Genomic DNA, 21,530 nt, shown 5'->3' with positions numbered 1-21,530 from the left:
CAAAGGTTTGCTTGTGTATCTTAAAAGCAAATTTTGATTTTGTATGAAATTGTTTCTATTATGTCATATAAACTTGTGACCTTTTATAGGTATGGCTGTTTAAACATGTTAGTATTAGCTGGAGTGTAGGCCCTGCCCACTTACTAAGTAGTATAACCATTCTGACTTCTGTTACCGGAGATCACCGTTTCATTTATATAATCACTGATGTATAATAAAGATTTTTCAAGGTTAAAATGACCCTGTTCAAGTTAAAAGAAGCTTTCTTTATGACTTTTTTTTGACAGCAAATTACGCAATCTTAAAATTATATAACAAGCAATAAGTCTTATGCCATTGTTCTTCATTAGTTATATATACCACATTGGTTGAACGTAGCAAGTGTGTTAACTTGTTTAAATTTAATTCTGTTTAACAGGCTCAACTAGGTGATGACATCAGACGAATCCCAATTCATAACGAGGACATGACTTATGACGAGCTGATCCTCATGATGCAGCGGGTCTTCCGATGTTCATTGGATCCGGAGGACGAAATTACTCTCAAGTATAAGGTATGGGATTGTGTCTCATTTTGCTCTGGGTCCACAGTGATGCAAACGAAGACAAGTTGCATGAATAACCGTGTGTTCAATTCACAAAGTAATTTTTAACCCTTTTACCCCCAAAGGACATACTGGTACGTTTCACAAAACTCATCCCTTTACCCCCATGGACGTACTGGTACGTCCTTGCAAAAAACATTTTTTTTTTACATATTTTTGATAACTTTATGAGAAACTTCAGGCATTTTCCTAAAGAATGAGACCAACCTGACCTCTCTATGACGAAAATTAAGGCTGTTAGAGCAATTTAGAAAATATATTCTGCAAGATGTGCTTGAAAAAAAAATGCCTGGGGGTTAAGGGTTGGAAATTTCCAAATAGCCTGGGGGTAAAAGGGTTAACCTACCATTAGGAAGATCATGAACATAACCCTGTTTTGAACTAACAAAGTTATTTTAAATTTATCATTAGAAATATGATCTCATCCATATACTCTTTGGTACTGAAAGTTGAGAAAAGTAAAGTGCTCACCTGAGGTAATAAATGCTATTTACATCATCCGTTCGGCATGTGTGTCTTATTTCATCCATTCTCTTTTCCTTTTCTATTTCATCTGTTCTGTTTGCCTTTTCTATTTAATCCGTTCGTATTGCCTTTTCTATTTCATCCGTTTTTGTTGCCTTTTTTATTTCATCCGTTCTGTTTGCCTTTTATGTTTCATCCGTTCTTTTTACCTTTTCTATTTCATCCGTTCTGTTTGCCTTTTTTATTTTATCCGTTCTGTTTGCCTTTTCTATTTCATCCGTTCTTTTTACCTTTTCTATTTCAGCCGTTCTGTTTGCCTTTTATGTTTCATCTGTTCTCTTAGCCTTTTCTATTTCATCCGTTCTGTTTGCCTTTTATATTTCATCGATTCATTTAACCTTTTCTATTTCATCCGTTCTGTTTGCCTTTTATATTTCATCCATTCACTTAACCTTTTCTATTTCATCCGTTCTGTTTGCCTTTTATGTTTCATCCGTTCGGTTTACCTTTTTTATTTCATCCGTTCCCATTAATCTTTCCTCACCTAGTCATTTAAGTTTCTGCAATATTACCTTATACCAATGTCTTACTGTATGAGAAATAATTTACTTGGCCCCAGGGAAAATCTTTGTAAGTTGGTCTTGTAAAGTATTAACCCTTTTACCCCCCAAAGGACGTACTGGTACGTTTCACAAAACTCATCCCTTTACCCCCATGGACGTACCGGTACGTCCTTGCAAAAAAATGCTATAAATTTTTTTTTTTCATATTTTTTATAATTTTTTTGAAAAAATTCAGGCATTTTCAAAGAGAATGAGACCAACCTGACCTCTCTATGACAAAAATTAAGGCCTTTAGAGCAATTTAAAAAAAATTTACTGCAAAATGTGCTGGTGAAACAATAACCCCTTGGGGGTTAAGGGTTGGAAATTTCCAAAGAGCCTGGGGGTAAAAGGGTTAATTAATTCGGTCATTTTTCCAACAAATTTTTTTTTCAGGACGAAGACGGAGATTTAGTGACCATCTTCGACACTTCGGATTTGTCGTTTGCCATCCAGTGCAGCCGTATTCTCCGACTAACGATACTGCTCTCGGGCAACTCGAAATCAAAAACACGGCCACCTGATTTGACTGTAAGTTTGTCCAGTTTTTGTAATAGTTTTTTTTTTTTATGACAGATTTTATCAAGTTTTGTTATTATAAAATCAGTTTGTTCAACACGGAGTACTTACCTCGAACTACTTTCTTAGGAGTATTTGGGATCTCCTCCCAACCGACCAGAATTTTGTGTAGTTTACCCTATCTCCGTTTTCTATGCGGGGGAACCTCTGGCGGAGGAATGAGTGCCACGAGGCGACCCGGGGTCAGAGTTTGTTATTATAAAATCAGTATCAAGTAATTAATGAGGTTGTATAGGGTGCAACTTATTTGCTTATTACATCTGATAAGACTAATTTTATCTGGTTTTTATTTATTTTTATGTCAGTCTATTTAGTTTTGTTGATTAAAAGTCGGTATTAAGTGATAATGCTATGAACATTACTGTAGTACATACACGACCACATATAATGCGCACCTTAATTGACTTTCATTTTAGATATGAAAGCAATACACTCAACATATTCGTGTAGTAATCTAATAAATACAGAAAGTAAACCTGAACAAGTTAATCAACCTATGCTTTTCACTATAGTCAATTCTTTTTAGTGAGGCAGATTTGCACCAACTCGCAGCGGTGCCCTTTTATCTCGGAAGAGTTTCCTGATCGCTGATTGGTTGGACAAGATAATTCTAACCAATCAGATAGCAGGGAACTTTTTCTGAGCTAAAAGGGCACCGCTGAGAGTCGGTACAAAGGTGCTTCATTAAAAAAAATTGAGTATAGAGTTGACATTAAGCTGATAAGCATTGGTGTTTATTATTTTGTCTTGGTTCATTATCTGATCTCTCTTGTATTTAAGCCAATTTTTCACCTTGTTAACCCTTTTATCCCCAAAGGACGTACTGGTATGTTTCACAAAGCTCATCCCTTTACCCCCATGGACGTACCGGTACGTCCTTGCAAAAAAACTGCTATTTACATTTTTTTTTGCAAATTTTTGATAACTTTATGAGAAACTTCAGGCATTTTCCAAAAGAATGAGACCAACCTGACCTCTCTATGACAAAAATTAAGGCTGTTAGAGCAATTTTAAAAAAATATACTGCAAAATGTGCTTGGAAAAAAATAACCCCTGGGGGTTAAGGGTTGGAAAGTTCCAAATAGCCTGGGGGGGGGGGGGGGGTAAAAGGGTTAATACAATTTTACATTCGCCAAACATTTATGCAGAGTTTTGAAATTTTTACCTCTGCAAGCGATGTCGGAAGGTTATGTTTTTGCCCAATGTTTGTGTGTGTTTGTTTATTTGTGAACAGCTTCCTGGCCACAATTTTAAACGTAGAATAATGAAATTTGCTGGGATTAACTTATGAAAAAAGCTGGAAATTGCTAAATTGTGGAAGGTCAAAGGTCAAGGTCAAGCAAAATGTCCATTTCTTTTAATTAGCCACAAGTGTGGACATAAATGTCACAGATACTTCAAAATTGTTTCATATTTGAGTGTATGAAAATCCACGCAAATTATTACAAGTTAAGGTCAAGGTTGACAAGAAATAAACTGCCGCGGCAGAGGTCTGCGCTCTACTGAGTTTGGTATTTTCTATTTCTGTCCCCCACAGACGTACGCCATCAAAAAAGAACTCCAAGAGATTCGAAATCGTCTGACGACTTTAATCGACGACCTGGAAGTTCCCCTCCCCACTTCGGTTCCGGTCGCAGATGCTGGTAAGGAGGTGTTATTATTATTATTATTATTATTATTATTACTATCCGAGCTACAACCCTAATTGGAAAAGCAAAATGCTATAAGCCCAGGGGCTCCAATAGGGAAAAATAGCCCAGTGAGGAAAGGAAATAAATAACTGAAGAGAACAAATTAACAATAAATCATTCTAAAAAAAGTAATGTCAAAAGAGATATGTCTTATATAAACTATTAACAACGTCAAAAACAAATATGTCATATATAAACTATATAAAGACTCATGTCCGCCTGGTCAACAAAAAAGCATTTGCTCCAACTTCGAACTTTTGAAGTTCTACTGATTCAACAACCCGATTAGGAAGATCATTCCACAACTTGGTAACAGCTGGAATAAAACTTCTAGAGTACTGCGTAGTATTGAGTCTTATGATGGAAAAGGCCTGGCATTAGAATTAACTGCCTGCCTAGTATTACGAACAGGATAGAATTGTCCAGGGAGATCTGAATGTAAAGGATGGTCAGAGTTATGAAAAATCTTTTGCAACATGCATAATGAACTAATTGAACGACGGTGCCAGAGATTAATATCTAGATTTATATAGTAATGGCTTTCAAGTTAAGTATTATGAATTCAGGAAAGAACCATATTGATGGGTTGTCGGAAACTCGGTGCGTAAAAATATTCTGTATATGTTCCTACATGTAATACAATCCCAAGACCTCCAAATAGAATGGCCGTTAAGGCTTATATTACAGTATATATTTGAAAACGCATATTTTTCATCAATTTGTATTTTCCTAACCATACAAACTCGAGACTTTTAGGTTATTCTGCCTGTCTCAACCACCCCGCAAGACCTAAGCGATAGTTCGAAGGGAAAGTAGCCCTACCTGTTGGGTGGGTAACCACTCGGCAGCTAGCCGTGGTTACCTTGTTAAAACCTTATTGGCCAGTTTCTCCTTCAATGAATTCATACTCTTATTAGAAATCTCAAGATGTTATGGTTAGAAAAATACAAAATAATTTTGAAATTTTTGATAATTTAACTCCAAATGTTTTTTTATGTTGAACAGGCTGACATAAGTCTTTTTATAGTTTATTTATGACATATCTGTTTTGACGTTGTTACTGTTCTTAGAATGATTTATTATTAATTTCTCATTTATTTATTTCTGTATTTCCTTTTCTCACTGGGCTATTTTTCCCTGTTGGAGCCCTTGAGCATATAGCATCTTGTTTTTCCAACTAGGGTTCTAGCTTGGCTAGTAATAATAGTAATAGTAATGACCTCATCAGAAAAGGCAAAATAACATTTTTATTTAAACGTCCATTTTTTAACAAATATTGATTTCAATTTTTCAAGGTCAACCCGTGACATAAGTTTTATAGGGATCATGAAAGTTTAATTAACCCATTCAGTAGATTTTTCAGTTTTTCTTTGAGGTTTAATAAAATAAAAAACAAAATTCTTAGGGTAGGCGAACGTCAGGTCATTTTCGGTATTGGTTTAACCCTTTTACCCCCAAAGGACGTACTGGTACGTTTCACAAAACTCATCCCTTTATCCCCATGGACGTACCGGTACGTCCTTGCAAAAAAATGCTATAAAAGTTTTTTAGTTCATATTTTTGATAATTTTTTGAGAAAATTCAGGCATTTTCCAAGAGAATGAGACCAACCTGACCTCTCTATGACAAAAATTAAGGCTGTTGGAGCAATTTAAAAAAAATATACTGCAAAATGTGCTGGGAAAAAATAACCCCTTGGGGGTTAAGGGTTGGAAATTTCCAAAGAGCCTGGGGGTAAAAGGGTTAATAGGTCCAGTCTACCCTGACTAGATCAGCGTACATATTCTTATCAATATTAGAGAATGGAAAGTTGAATATTAACCGCTTGGTAGGAAAAGAACGGAGGAAATTAGCTATAGTAAGTAGCTCATTTAGGAGAACACTCCAAAATCAAACCATTGTTCTCTAGTTTTGGGTAGTGCCATAGCTTCTATTATTATTATTATTATTATTATTACTAGCTAAGCTACTACCCTAGTTTGAATAGGAAGATGCTTTAAGCCCAAGGGCTCCAACAGGGAAAAATAGCCTGGTGAGGAAAGTAAACAAAGAAATAAACTAGAAGAGAAGTAATGAACAATGAAAATAAAATATTTCAAGAACCATAGTAACGTAAAAATAGGTCTTTCATATATAAACTGTAAACACTTAGGAAAAAAAACAGGAGGAAGGGAAATAAGATAGAATAGTGTGCCTGAGTGTACCCTCAAGCAAGGGAACTCGAACCCAAGACAGTGTAAGACCATGGTACAGAGGCAATGACACTGCACTACCCAAGACTAGAGAACAATGTTTGACTTTTGGAGTGTCCTTCTCCTAGAAGAGCTGCTTACCATAGGTGAAGAGTCCCTTCAACCCTTACCAGGAGGAAAGTAGCCACTAAATCATGGTCTTCCACTATCTTGGGTTAGAGTTCTCTTGCTTTAGGATACATTCGAGCAAGCTGTTCTATCATTTTCCGTTTTTCCTTCGCTCTCTCTGCTTTTTTTTCCTGTTGGAGCCCTTGGGCTTATAGCATCCTTCTTTTCCAACTAGGTTCGTAGTCAAGCAAGTAATAATAGTAAATCTTGGGTTAGAGTTCTCTTGCTTTAGGGTACATGTACATTCGAGCAAGCTGTTCTATCATTTTCCGTTTTTCCTTCGCTCTCTGTGCTTTTTTTTCCTGTTGGAGCCCTTGGGCTTATAGCATCCTTCTTTTCCAACTAGGTTCGTAGTCAAGCAAGTAATAATAGTAAATCTTGGGTTAGAGTTCTCTTGCTTTAGGGTACATTCGAGCAAGCTGTTCTATCATTTTCCATTTTTCCTTCGCTCTCTGTGCTTTTTTTCCTGTTGGAGCCCTTGGGCTTATAGCATCCTTCTTTTCCAACTAGGTTCGTAGCTAAGCAAGTAATAATAGTAAAAGGTAACATTATGAAGGACAGTTTATAGCATTGATAGTGTTTGAAGCAAGATACATTCTCTACGTGAATATAGAAACCATGTCCCCTTGTGCGTAAGATATGCTTAACCCTTTTACCCCCAAAGGACGTACTGGTACTTTTCACAAAACCCATCCCTTTACTCCATGGACGTACCGGTACAGTACGTCCTTGCAAAAAAATGCTATAAAATTTTTTTTTCAATATTAAACTTACCCGGTGATCATATAGCTGTCAGCTCTGCTGCCCGACAGAAAAAACCTACGGACGGAATACGCCAGCGATCGCTATACAGGTGGGGGTGTACATCAACAGCGCCATCTGTCGAGCAGGTACTCAAGTACTCGATGTCAACACAGAACCAATTTTCTCTCTGTCGTGCCACCGGCAAGACCTACTAAATACGCTCTTGTTTTCTGGATTGATTTTCACATTATTTGGTGAAGTATTCATTTCTGGTTATTAGCTATCGCTGTGCAGAAGTTATCTTCAATACTTCCTTGCATTCTTTTGTTAGATTTTGGATTATTTGTTGACGACTTGGATAGATTTTGAATTCCCCCCTTTGACTAATTCAAGATGTCTGACCCTTCTCAAGTCCCCAAGTACAGGAAGTGTAGCGCTAGGGACTGTTCAAGGCGTCTTCCGAAGGCCTCTATCGATCCGCACACCATTTGTTCCAATTGTAGGGGTAAAGCCTGTCAATTGGAAGATCGATGTGAGGAATGCGTTGGGCTTTCGGAATTCGATTTTCAAGAATTCCTGAAATATGCACGTAGGCTAGAGAAGGATAGGATCAGGAGGAGTTCGTCTCGCTCAATTGATTTTTCCTCTCCCCATGCCCCACAACCTATTCCTTCCCCTGTAGTGGTTGCACCCGACCCCCCTGCTAGCTCTCATCAACCTTCAATGGCAGATATGATGCGTGCCATCCAGGCTCTAGGTGAGAGAGTCGAGTCATTGGCGAATGACCGCAATCAACTCATGGCTGACGTCAGGGAGTTGAAAGGTAAAAGTGCAGTGGGAAGTGAAGTGAGTGTCAGTGCAGTGAAAAGTGTCAGTGTTACGCATGAGGGTGCGTCTGTTCGTGCCTGTCGTCCTCCCAGTCCGTGACCTCTTGCAAGCTCCCAAGCCCAGGGGAGAAGCAATGTCGTACGACCAAAGGGTTCGACAGGCTTTAATCAGCGGACAGACGTTCCCTCCGTGATTTCGGACGTATCTTTCCTAGATCGTCCCACCCACAAGAAGACGAGTGAGCCCGTTCATTCCTCGTCTGCGGAAGAAGTTTCTCGCCAGAAACGATGGACCAAGGTCTCACGGCCTCTTAAACGCAAGGTCCCTTCCGAGCAAGTCCAACGGCCCAGGTGTAGCCACTGGGTCAGTTCGGACTCGCTGCAGTCCTCCTCCGACTGCACACCTCCTAAGAGAGGCAAAGTGGTACCGCAACAGGCAGTAACTCCGCCTGTTGCCGCACCCGCTGTTGTAGACCCTAAGTCACAACAGGCAGTAACTCCGTCTGTTGCCGCACCCGCTGTTGTAGACCCTAAGTGATCTTTGCTGCAGTCTATGCAGACTCAGTTAGCTGCTGTTATGCAGGAGTATCGTGCGGAGAAGGTTGACGCTGCACCCGTTAGCCTACAACCTACCACGGTTGTGCGCCCAGCAGACGCTGAGGCTGCCTGCTCCCACACTCCAGCTGTGAGAGCTCCTCCACCCATGCGCAGTCGACCCTGCCAGACGCATGCTGACGTTCACAGACGCACGGAACCCTCCGTTGCCGTTCGTGAGCTACCACAACTACAGGAGGGTGGAGTTAAGCTGCCGTGTTTTGACGCGGTGCGTCAGCCTCCGCAACCCACGGTGGTCTCCGCTATCCTTCCACAGTCGGGAGTAGACCCTTTGCGCACCCACTCAGCTATGGTTGTTGCCAGTTCTTAGACTGACCAACAGTGGCATGACGTTGGGTCCAGTGCAGCCACGCATGCACCCGTGCTGCCGGGCTCAGCCGTCCAGCTTTTACCTACTCCGTTGCCTCTTCCTCCTCAACATTCAGACGATGGACTCTCTGATGATGACGAAGCTGCACATCTTGACGACCAACACTCGGACATCGACGAACCCAAGACCACGCCTCCCTCCTTAGACTTTAGGAAAGTGCTTGCGCTGTTCAAGGATTTATATCCGGATCAGTTTGTGTCTGCAGCACCACGCTCGCCTCCCTCTGAGTTCGCTTTAGGCATGCAGTCAGCAGCACCTGCCTTTACGAAGCTCGTACTCGCTCGCTCGTCCAAGAGAGCTTTAAGGGTACTGGGAGAGTGGTTGCAGTCCAAAAAGCAACTTGGGAAGACATCCTTCATGTTTCCCCCGGCCAAGCTTGCTTCCAGATCTAGCGTCTGGTATGCCACGGGAGAAGTTCTCGGCTTGGGAGTTCCTGCCTCTGCCCAGGGCGACTTCTCAAGTCTGGTAGACTCTCCCCGCAGGCTGGCTATGAGACGCTCCAAGATTTGCTGGACTCCTTCGGATATGGACCATCTTATGAAGGGAGTTTTCCGTGCATTCGAAGTCTTTAACTTCTTGGACTGGTGTTTGGGAGCGTTGAGCAGGAAGACCTCCCCTTCTGATAAGGAAACTTCCATGCTCATTATGTCCTGCATGGACAAAGCCATACGGGATGGTTCTAGTGAGCTTGCGGCTTCTTTCGTGTCCGGGGTTCTCAAGAAGCGGGATCACCTTTGCTCCTTCTTGTCAGCTGGAGTCAACCCATGTCAAAAGTCGGAGCTTATGTTTGCTCCCCTCTCGAAGTGTCTCTTCCCTGAAGAGTTGATCAAGGAGATTGCCGCCTCCTTGATCCAGAAAGACACTCATGACCTGGTGGCGTCATCCGCACGCAAAGCCACCCCTTTGCCCTCCGTGCCTAGACCCAGGATGGACACTCCAGCGTCAAGGTTCATTCCGCCCTTTCGTGGCAGAGCCTCCAGCAGAGGAGGTGCTCGTGCCGGAAGTCAACGTGGGAGCAAGAAGGGGGGTTCCAAGTCCTCTAGAGGCAGAGTCTGACTGCCACCTTCTTCAGACAGCAGTGGGAGCCAGGCTCAAGAACTACTGGCAGGCCTGGGAGAACAGGGGCGCAGACGCACAGTCTGTGAAGTTACTCAGGGAGGGGTACAGGATTCCATTCTTGCGCAACCCCCCTCTAGCAACAACTCCCATCGACCTCTCTCCCAGGTACAGAGAGGAGGACAAGAGACAAGCTTTACAGCAAGAGGTGTCTCTCTTACTACAAAAGGGAGCGGTAGTCATAGTCCGGGACCATCAATCCCCAGGCTTCTACAACCGCCTCTTCTTAGTGCCGAAGAAGACAGGAGGGTGGAGACCGGTGCTAGACGTCAGTGCTCTGAATGTCTTTGTCACAAAGCAGACGTTCACCATGGAGACGACAAAGTCGGTTCTAGCATCGGTCAGGAAGGAAGACTGGATGATCTCGTTAGACCTAAAGGACGCTTACTTTCACGTCCCCATCCACCCAGATTCCCAACCTTTTCTAAGGTTCGTTTTCGGGGAGGTTGTATACCAGTTCCAAGCCCTGTGCTTTGGCCTAAGCACGGCACCTCTAGTTTTTACCAAACTGATGAGGAATGTTGCCAAATTCCTGCATTTAGCAAACATCAGAGCCTCCCTCTATTTGGACGACTGGCTTTTAAGAGCTGCGTCAAGTCGTCGCTGTCTGGAGAATCTACAGTGGACTCTAGATCTGACCAAGGAATTGGGTCTCCTGGTCAATATGGAAAAGTCCCAACTCGTCCCATCCCAGACTATAGTATACCTAGGAATGGAGATTCAGAGTCAAGCTTTTCGGGCTTTTCCGTCGGCCCCCAGAATCAGTCAAGCCCAAGAATGCATCCAGTCCATGCTGAAGAAGGACCGATGTTCAGTCAGACAGTGGATGAGTCTGATAGGGACGCTTTCATCACTGGACCAGTTCATCGCGTTAGGGAGACTCCACCTCCGCCCCCTTCAATTTCACTTAGCTTCTCACTGGAGAAAGGACAAGACGCTAGAAGCGGTCTCGGTTCCTATTTCCGAGAAGATGAAGTCTTCACTGACTTGGTGGAAGAACAACATTCTCCTCAGGGAGGGTCTGCCACTGGCTGTTCAGACCCCCGACCACCTTCTCTTCTCGGACGCATCGGACACGGGCTGGGGTGCGACATTGGACGGTCGGGAATGTTCGGGCACGTGGAATGCGGATCAAAGAACGTTGCACATCAACTGCAAGGAGCTACTGGCAGTTCATCTGGCCTTGAGAAGCTTCAAGTCCCTCCTTCTAGGCAAGGTGGTGGAGGTGAACTCCGACAACACCACAGCCTTGGCGTACATCTCCAAGCAAGGAGGGACTCATTCGATGACGTTGTGCGAGATCGCAAGGGACCTCCTCACCTGGTCAAGAGATCGAAACGTATCCCTAGTAACGAGGTTCATTCAAGGCGACATGAATGTCATGGCAGACCGCCTCACCCGGAAGGGTCAAATCATCCCAACAGAGTGGATCCTTCACAAGAATGTTTGCAACAGACTATGGGCCTTATGGGGTCAGCCTACCATAGATCTGTTCGCAACCTCGATGACCAAGAGGCTCCCAAATTATTGCTCACCGATTCCGGACCCAGCAGCAGTTCACATAGATGCCTTTCTTCTGGATTGGTCCCATCTAGACCTTTATGCGTTCCCCCCGTTCAAGATCGTCAACAGAGTACTGCAGAAGTTCGCCTCTCACGAAGGGACAAGGTTGACGTTGGTTGCTCCCCTCTGGCCCGCGAGAGAATGGTTCACCGAGGTACTGCAATGGCTAGTAGACGTTCCTAGAACACTTCCTCTAAGAGTGGACCTTCTGCGTCAGCCGCATGTAAAGAAGGTACATCCAAGCCTCCACGCTCTTCGTCTGACTGCCTTCAGACTATCGAAAGACTCTCGAGAGCTAGAGGCTTTTCGAAGGAGGCAGCCAGAGCGATTGCTAGAGCAAGGAGGACATCCACTCTCAAAGTCTACCAGTCGAAGTGGGAAGTCTTCCGAAGCTGGTGCAAGTCGAGATCAGTATCCTCAACCAGTACCTCTGTAACTCAGATAGCTGACTTCCTTTTATACCTAAGGAAGGAAAGATCCCTTTCAGCTCCCACGATCAAAGGTTACAGAAGCATGTTGGCAGCAGTCTTCCGTCACAGAGGCTTAGATCTTTCCAACAACAAAGATCTACAGGACCTCCTTAAGTCTTGTGAGACCTCGAAGGAGCGTCGGTTGGCCACACCAGGTTGGAACTTAGACGTGGTACTAAGGTTCCTTATGTCAGCAAGGTTCGAACCACTTCAATCAGCCTCTTTTAAAGATCTCACTTTGAAGACTCTTTTCCTCGTCTGCTTAGCAACAGCTAAAAGAGTCAGTGAGATACACGCCTTCAGCAGGAACATTGGATTTACATCTGAAACGGCTACATGTTCCTTACAGCTTGGTTTTTTAGCCAAAAACGAACTTCCTTCTCGTCCTTGGCCGAAATCGTTCGATATTCCAAGCCTTGCTAATTTGGTTGGAAATGAACAAGAAAGAGTACTATGCCCTGTAAGAGCTCTTAAGTACTATTTGAGACGTACTAAGCCATTACGTGGTCAGTCAGAAGCTTTATGGTGCGCCATTAAGAAACCGTCTTTACCTATGTCGAAGAATGCAGTTTCTTATTATATCAGACTTTTGATTCGAGAAGCTCATTCCCATCTGAATGAGGAGGACCATGCTTTGCTGAAGGTAAGGACACATGAAGTTAGAGCTGTCGCAACTTCAGTGGCCTTCAAACAAAACAGATCTCTGCAGAGTGTAATGGATGCAACCTATTGGAGAAGCAAATCAGTGTTCGCATCATTTTACCTTAAAGATGTCCAGTCTCTTTACGAGAACTGCTACACCCTGGGACCATTCGTAGCAGCGAGTGCAGTAGTGGGTGAGGGCTCAACCGCTACATTCCCATAATCCCATAACCTTTTTAATCTTTCTCTTGAAATGCTTTTATTGTTGTTTTTTGGGTTGTCCGGAAGGCTAAGAAGCCTTTCGCATCCTGGTTGATTTGGCGGGTGGTCAAATTCTTTCTTGAGAAGCGCCTAGATTAGAGGTTTTGATGAGGTCCTTTAGTATGGGTTGCAACCCTTCATACTTCAGCTCCTAGGAGTCGCTCAGCATCCTGTGAGGATCGCGAGGCTCAGTAAGGAAGACGTACTTAAAAAGGCAGAGTAATTGTTCAAGTCGACTTCCTTACCAGGTACTTATTAATTTTATGTTTGTTATTTTGAATAACTGCTAAAATGAAATACGAAATACTTAGCTCTTAATGTTAACATATATGCTGGTCTCTACCCACCCCCGTGGGTGTGAATCAGCTATATGATCACCGGGTAAGTTTAATATTGAAAAATGTTATTTTCATTAGTAAAATAAATTTTTGAATATACTTACCCAGTGATCATAAATTAAAGGACCCACCCTTCCTCCCCAATAGAGACCCAGTGGACCGAGGAGAAAATTGGTTCTGTGTTGACATCGAGTACTTGAGTACCTGCTCGACAGATGGCGCTGTTGATGTACACCCCCACCTGTATAGCGATCGCTGGCGTATTCCGTCCGTAGGTTTTTTCTGTCGGGCAGCAGAGCTGACAGCTATATGATCACCGGGTAAGTATATTCAAAAATTTATTTTACTAATGAAAATAACATTTTTTCATATTTTTGATAATTTTTTGAAAAAATTCAGGCATTTTCCAAGAGAATGAGACCAACCTGACCTCTCTATGACAAAAATTAAGGCTGTTAGAGCAATTTGAAAAAAATATACTCCAAAATGTGCTGGGAAAACAATAACCCCTTGGGGGTTAAGGGTTGGAAATTTCCAAAGAGCCTGGGGGTAAAAGGGTTAATCTGTAATTGTACTTTGCTTACATTTTAGATATAGGCGGGAGTAATGCGTCTGGGGCAGCAGCAGCGGCCGCGTCTTCTAACATGCAGTTGAATGTGAATTCCAGAGAGTTTGATCCTCTTCAACAGGTATTGATTGCGTAGCTAATTTTCTATGTCCCATATTTATTTAACCCTTTTACTCCCAAAGGACGTACTGGTACGTTTCACAAAACTCATCCCTTTACCCCCAAAGGACGTACTGGTACGTTTCACAAAACTCATCCCTTTACCCCCATGGACGTACTGGTACGTTTCACAAAACTCATCCCTTTACCCTCAATGGACGTACTGGTACGTTTCACAAAACTCATCCCTTTACCCCCATGGACGTACCGGTACGTCCTTGCAAAAAAGTGCTATTTACATTTTTTTTTTGCATATTTTTGATAACTTTATGAGAAACTTCAGGCATTTTCCAAAAGATTGAGACCAACCTGACCTCTCTATGACAAAAATTAAGGCTGTTAGAACAATTTAAAAAATATATATAGCAAAATGTGCTTGAAAAAAAACCCCTGGGGTTAAGGGTTGGAAAGTTCCAAATAGCCTGGGGGTAAAAGGGTTAATTAAGAAAGTTAAGTAAAAAATATAGTATTGATGTAGCATGGTTACTGAATTCTTTTAAAATATTTACAAAACTCTTAAAATCTTTGATGTTTCAGTAGTAAAAAAAAACCTCCTTGCTACGATCAACTTTTTCTAAATGATTTCATTTGATAAGTTAGGGAAGTTTTAACTAAACACTCATGATGGTAATTTTCCAGCAACAACCGCAGCAGCAGGGTGGACAGCAACCCTCGCATCTCGGCCCCGGGGCGACGCAGGCTCCGCCAGCAGCCGGCACTCCGACACCGGCTTCGTCGACATCCGCGCCAAGTGAAGGTGGGATTAAGAGTAGATATGAATGGTTTCTGTGATCCAATGCTTTCATAATTTTAAGATTTACTTTTCCTTTTCAATTGAAATCTATGCTTAATTTGTTGCTTTGGTGTATAGCCTTTATTTTATGTTCTGTTTTGATCTGGAAGGCTAATATTAGTAGTTGTAGGGGTGACTATTCTCTAAAGCTGGAGCCTACTTATTACGGTAGATATCCCATGAAAATTGTCAAGCAAGTTTGTTTTATATGTTGAGGGCAGAGTCCTCCTCATGTATATCAATTTGGCCAATTTGGAAACTAAATTATATAATTGTTTCATGTTTGTACAGTAGTTTTGCAGTTTGTTAAAAGTCTTTGTTTTGTTTTCTCAATAAAGGTACGTTCAAAATTTTTTGTTTTGTCTGCGAACCAGTTTGCATAATACATTCTTTAAAGTGAATGCAATGTTAAAAACATGGATAATTTAGAATTTAATTGGAAAGGAATACTTAATGTACAGTACGTTTGTGTTTGGAGTTCCATTCCTCATTATTATACAGCTCAAGATGTTCAGCGGACTTTGCTTATGCCAATAATTCATCATGAGAGGACCCAACCACCACTGGGCCATGTTATCAAAATACCATACATACAGCACAATGAATCCTTAAGAATACTTCCTCCGGCTCCTTCAATTTTCTCACGCGTCTTTTATTTTGAAACCAATCTTTTTTAGTTACGGCAAAATGCGACGAAAGTAACGCGTACCAGGAAGTCCTCTCCTCGTTTGGCCTCTCGGAAGGTACTATGTCGCAAGTGGTATTGCATGCGATTTACTAATCAAGCAATGTTGACACGATTGCTTTAGCCGAGTACTTCACTGTACCATATTTTTAGGCTCTAATAAAACTAACCTGAGGTACTTCAAGTACTCCACTGTACCGCATTTTCAGGCTCTAATAAAACTAACCAGAGGTACTTTTAGGATTTGGATGGTAATGCTGAACAACGTCTTGCTTTCTTAAAAGCAAGGAAAAGATTCTATTAAATAATCTGTAATGTTCATCTTTCATTTGATTTAATGATATCACTATCCTGTCATTAGATTTTGTCTCATAATGTTGAACTTTCTTTCTTCAAAGCAAGAAAAAGGTATTAAATATTCTGTAATGTTCGTCTTTCATTTGATTTAATGTCACTATTATCCTGACATTTGGTCACAACTTTTGTTACAGCTGTCAGATTTGCACCAAAACTATGTAGATAGGTCTTCAGCCTTGAGAGCTTCTTACCTTTTAGAAACAACATTGTAAATATATCTTGTAGTCCTTTTTGACTATTTAGAATTACTTGTGTAAATATCATTCTGGACTGGGTTTCACTGTTAGATTAAGCTTATTTTATATTGATAGATAATTTTTGAAGATAGATATCTTAGCTTAATCTTAAGCGTACTCATTGAAATATTGAAAGCTTTGTTTTTTAATTGTCCCTCCTGACTACTGCGTTGATTTCCTTTTTTATTCCTTGCCATACGTCCCCTTTGGTTTCCCTTTCTTAGCTGTTCACCCAAATTTCAACCCTTTGAAGTATCGGTAGGAGGGTAAACATGGAACTCTATGCTACTGTAATAATAATTGATATTAATCAAAATGATATTCATAATTGGAAATTAAGATCTCTATTGAGAAATAACTTGAGGGACATCTGTTGTAAATAATGATCAGTATAAGTCTACTTGAAGCACATCTTTTCCAAGCCAGTATCATTCTTGTATCTTCTGAGTTTGTTAAAGAACTGATCTTTGCAACAACAAAAATAACAGTTCAGTTTTCCTTTTGAATGTTGAGAGAATGGAAACTTTTACACCGAATCACAGGAAAGAATTATACTCGAAAGGAAAGGGTATGGAAGTGTTAGTGGTCAGAGCTAGTAAAAAGCAATAAAAAATTAATGCTTTTCAGTTGTCAACTTATGATTTAGTTGAGAATGAGATAAACACTTCCAGACCTTAACAGTGTTTAGGAAAATTTTTAATCGTTAGTTTCATCATTTAGTTTTAATCTATTCTCATTTCTGCTTTGGTTATTCGCTGTTAGTAGTTTACTCTCTATTATTCAGTGTATTTTTCTATTGAAGCCCTTGATTTTGAAGCATATTGCTTTCCTAACTTGGCTTGCAGCTCAGATCGTTAAATAATACTAACGACAATAACAAACTCTCAGTCTTCAGGAGACGAGATAAAACATCTGAGTGAAATTTCTTTAATGATGATAGCACAAATCTAATACATTTCTTGAATCATTAAGGTAGTTTAGTTATAGGTTACCTTTTGAAATTAACATTGGATTTTTGTTTGTACATGAATTTTAATATCTGCCGTTACTTTAAAATAATATAGTATATGCATGTCGGCCTTTTTGAGAGATTACAAATAATTATGGCTCGAGAAAATAACCTATTCGGGCATGCAGTACTTGTCGATACTGTATGTTTAAGCAATAGAAAATTTATTAACTTGTCAACTGCCTAGAGAACTATGTTAAAATTGCTAATCTCTTTTTTTTTGTCTCTATGGTAGCCACATTTCGAATTCTTCCATCTTCAGTATGTTCGAATCAGACTAGTATTCCTTTAAATCTTCCTTTTTTATTGCATATTAACCATTCCCCAGGTATGTTAAAGCACCTAGTGACTTGTGTGTCGTACTGCATTTCGTGGAAATTGATATTGTCTTGACAGAGAAGGGGAACTCTTAAATGATTGATGAAATATTAACACATTTCTCCTGGCATGTTTAAAGAAAACAGATTGTTTGTGTTTGTATAGTATTGTGAGACCTCTTTTGTAGCGTTTAACACATTCTCATATGATTTGTGTTTTGGGGGTTGTGAAATCATTTATTATGTACGGACTGTGATTTATCTGTCATAAATATTTAATAAAACTTAAATTTGGAGTATCCCCAAGTAATGCCCTCAACTTGAAGGCCATAATGATATTATACCAAAGTTTATCAGCTTCACAATTACAGTGGGCTTTATCTTAACTTTATAAACATTATGCACCCCCTTACATTGATGAATGTAAGATGTGGAATCACCAAATGTGAAGTACATGTTATGTTGTTGTGCTATTTTACTTATCAAGCGTTTAGGATATGCTACTTTCTTTTAATTATCAGATATCCTGGAACCCAATATCTCTTGACAAATTATAAGGTTACTGTTTATCCAAAAGATTGTGAGGCTCAATTTAATTTCTAAAGAAATATAGACTTTATAAACCATTTATTTTAATCTGCCCGTTGTAGGTACAGACACGCCCGTCACATCGAATGCCCCGGCTGCTCCCGGCGACGGGACTTCGAATGCCTCCGGTAAGTCGACGCCAGCTACGTACCAACAGCAGCCGGCGCAACCCCAGCAGCAGCAGCAGCAGCAACCACAGCCTCATCCAGGTTACCAGGGCTACCCCCCAGCAGGTAAAATTGTGCCTTCTAACCTCGGGCAGTCTGTCATTTATAGCTTGCTTTTCAACTTCAGAGTAAGACGGGACCTCCTCCGAGTAGGTGTGAGTAAGCGTTTTCTAAGCTTTTAGAATTAATTCTTTGGAAAAGAAAGGACGCAGTCCCATTCTAGTGAGCGTAGGTAAGTGTTTTCCGAGTATTATCACAATGCTTCGAGTATATCTATTCTCCGCAGATAAACCGAAAGGGCTACTCTGAGGGTAACTATTACTATAGTCAATTCTTTTTAGTGAGGCAGATTTGCACCGACTTGCAGGGGTGCCCTTTTCGCTTGAAAAAGTTTCCTGGTTGCTGATTGGTTGGACAAGATAATTCTAACCAATCAGATAGCAGGACATTTTTCTGAGCTAAAAGGACACCCCTGTGAGTTGGTGCAAATGCGCCTCATTAAAAAAATTGAGTATAGCAGACGATTGTGAGGCATGAGAGCTAGTTTCACCTGTCATACTATAAACAAGTCAGCTGTTCATGATTTGATTTTAAATAAGAAAGCATTACAGCATGTGCAGAACTTCAAAGTTTAACCCTTTTACCCCCAGGCTATTTGGAAATTTCCAACCCTTAACCTCCAGGGGGTTATTTTTTTCCCCCAGCACGTTTTGCTGTATATTTCTTTTAAATTGCTCTAACAGCCCTAATTTTTGTCATAGAGAGGTCAGGTTGGTCTCATTCTCTTGGAAAATGCCTGAATTTTCTAAAAAAAATATAAAAAATATGGAAAAAAAAAATTTTATAGCATTTTTTTGCAAGGACGTACCCGTACGTCCATGGGGGTAAAGGGATGAGTTTTGTGAAACGTACCAGTACGTCCTTTGGGGGTAAAAGGGTTAATATTGTCACTTTACAGTATTTGTAGACGGTGTGTAACATGCTGTGCATACAGGAAGTCCGTACAAGCTAGATCTTGTCTTTATAATTCACAAATTCCAGTCATGGGTATCTTAACCTAGAAAAAGTACCTTTAGTCCAGATGGTATTATACTATTATTATTTGCTAAGTTGCAACCCTAGTTGGAAAAGCAGGATGCTATAAGCCCAGGGGCTCCAACAGGGAAAACAGCCTAGTGAGGAAAGGAAACAAAGAAAACTAAAATGTTTTAAGAACAGTAATAACATTAAAATAAATATCTCCTATATAAACTATAAAATTTCTAACAAAACAAAGAGGAAGAGAAATAAGACTGAATAGTACGCCCTAGTGTACCCTCACGCAAGAGAACTCTATCCCAAGATAGTGGAAGACCATGGTACAGAGGCTATGGCACTACCTAAGACTAGAGAACAATGGTTTGATTTTGGAGTGTACCATAGGCCAGCTTGAAAAGGAAATCTACAATATGTATACATTGAAGTGATATCCGTAAGCACCCACTAACATAATTAAATTTGCTGGGTTAGAATTTCTTTTAGAAGCGCTGAAGCAAAAATAAAACCTTGTAGTAATGGACTAATAGTGGAGGGAGTGAGGAGGTTGGGAGAAATGTTTTGGGGGAAGATTGAGAAGGAGACAGATTTAGATGGTGAGATAAGATGAAAGATGTGGAGAGGAGAGGTTTGATGGAAAATGCTTTTGATAGAAGGCATTGAAGAGGGCATATCAGGTAACCGGTCCCTCAATGTAGGGATAACGGTGAGAAAGAAGAAGAGAGGGAAGGGCTGTCCGTTATAGCTTATCGTCCAGTGTATAAGAATTTTTCCCAATGCATAAAATTGAGCTAATTCATACTAATTACATACAGGACCACTATATATATCCAACACCCTAGGGTATCATGAAACGATCTGCTAAGAGTTACATGTTTTCATTTATCACCCTTGGATGACATACATACATATACCAAAGGCACTTCCCCCAATTTTGGGGGTTAGCCGACATCAACAAATGAAACAAAACAAAAAAGGGGGACCTCTACTCTCTACGTTCCTCCCAGCCTGACAAGGGACTCAACCGAGTTCAGCTGGTACTGCTAGGGTGCCACAGCCCACCCTCCCCCGTTATCCACCACAGATGAAGCTTCATAATGCTGAATCCCCTACTCCTGCTACCTCCGCGGTCATCTAAGGCACCGGAGGAAGCAGCAGGGCCTACCAGAACTGGATGACATACAATTATTAAGTAATGAAAATGAAGACATTTGAAGTCCTCATAATTCTTCTGAAGCAAGTTATTTATAGGTATTTATAGGTACGGTTGTTGTTTCAGGAAACCTACGTAAAAAATGCATCGTAGGTTTGTTATACGTATGAGTTTCTATAGAACCTGTATCATCTTTTGTTGTGAAATATTTCTCCCTCTATTTTTTGCTTGAGCATGTTAGTTTTATTTGATTTATTCTTTTATTGAAGTAATTATTAATTTATTGTAGTCAATTATATAATCTGTTGATTGTAATATAGTCTCTTATGCTATGCAGTTTACCCTGTATTTTATTTTACCTTTTTCTTAAGTTGATAAACTTTAAATTTCAAAGGTATTTTTGATAATTTGTTTTGTTTGTTAGAGTTCATACTCGGAAACATAATTTCCTTGTTCATTGGTTGAAAGTTTATTCATATAGAAAAATATATTTAAAACTGTATCTTATAGACAATGGTTTATTGGTTATTTCACAACTGAACGTTAGTGCCATTTGTTGTCGTTCAGTTTTGGGAGTTCATAGCGGTATCTTTATTTATGCTCTTTGTGTTAAATTTCCCTCCTTCAGCTGCAGTTCCCGTTCCTCAGCGTGGACCCTATAATTCCTATCCAGGTAAATCCAAATTGTTTGTCCTCGTAGGTAGATGTCGATCGACTGCTTTCGCCTGTCGGAGCCTTTAACTCTGGCTTTTCTCTTCTAATCGGTGTTGGTTTTGAATGATGTTTTTAATGCAGTGCGAGCCTGGCCTGGAGCATGACCGAGTCGAGGTCGGCCTTGGAGGACGACCTTGTTCAATTTCCAATCGTTTTCTCTTTTTGGTGATTAATCTTGAGAGGTTGTTTATAATTCTGACCTCAAATGCATCTGAAGGGTATTCTAACATAGCCGACTTTTCTTGCATGTAGAAACAGTATGTACTAACAATCTAATGACTATAAGTAGAACTAAAGATTTTCTCTTAAGTTTTGTAGCAAATCTAACTCTATAGTTCCATTTTTAAAGTAATTTTCTTTCAGTTGAGAATTCTGGGGTGTTTAAAAAACAATTTTATAAAACGTGAGGGAATTATCAGGTCTTTTTATATCAGACACAGCATTTTTTACATTGAGAGTAGGAGCATTAAAGTCATTCTAAATCTAAAGAATGTGGAGGAAT

The 21,530-nt window shown here is 40.5% G+C and overlaps 1 protein-coding gene across 3 annotated transcripts in view; it reads left to right on the top strand.

Moving 5' to 3' along the window:
• The window catches only part of LOC137637619 (protein TFG-like), a 44,757-nt gene that overhangs the window by 10,227 nt on the left and 13,000 nt on the right, over positions 1-21,530 (top strand). Inside the window, exons 3-10 of one of the 3 annotated variants that reach the window (XM_068369766.1) lie at positions 419-553; positions 2,068-2,202; positions 3,788-3,893; positions 13,839-13,936; positions 14,614-14,731; positions 15,445-15,510; positions 18,022-18,192; positions 20,943-20,987. In XM_068369766.1, the coding sequence (XP_068225867.1) occupies positions 419-553; positions 2,068-2,202; positions 3,788-3,893; positions 13,839-13,936; positions 14,614-14,731; positions 15,445-15,510; positions 18,022-18,192; positions 20,943-20,987 (874 nt within the window). The remainder of the gene's footprint in view (positions 1-418; positions 554-2,067; positions 2,203-3,787; positions 3,894-13,838; positions 13,937-14,613; positions 14,732-15,444; positions 15,511-18,021; positions 18,193-20,942; positions 20,988-21,530) is intronic. The other 2 variants (XM_068369768.1, XM_068369767.1) reach the window with 2 other exon arrangements.

This window comes from Palaemon carinicauda, unplaced genomic scaffold, assembly GCF_036898095.1.
Source record: "Palaemon carinicauda isolate YSFRI2023 unplaced genomic scaffold, ASM3689809v2 scaffold89, whole genome shotgun sequence".
NCBI classification, from domain to species: Eukaryota; Metazoa; Arthropoda; class Malacostraca; order Decapoda; family Palaemonidae; genus Palaemon; species Palaemon carinicauda.
The sequence above is the reverse complement of the archived record's forward strand: the minus strand, read 5'-3'. Positions and strand labels throughout refer to the sequence as shown.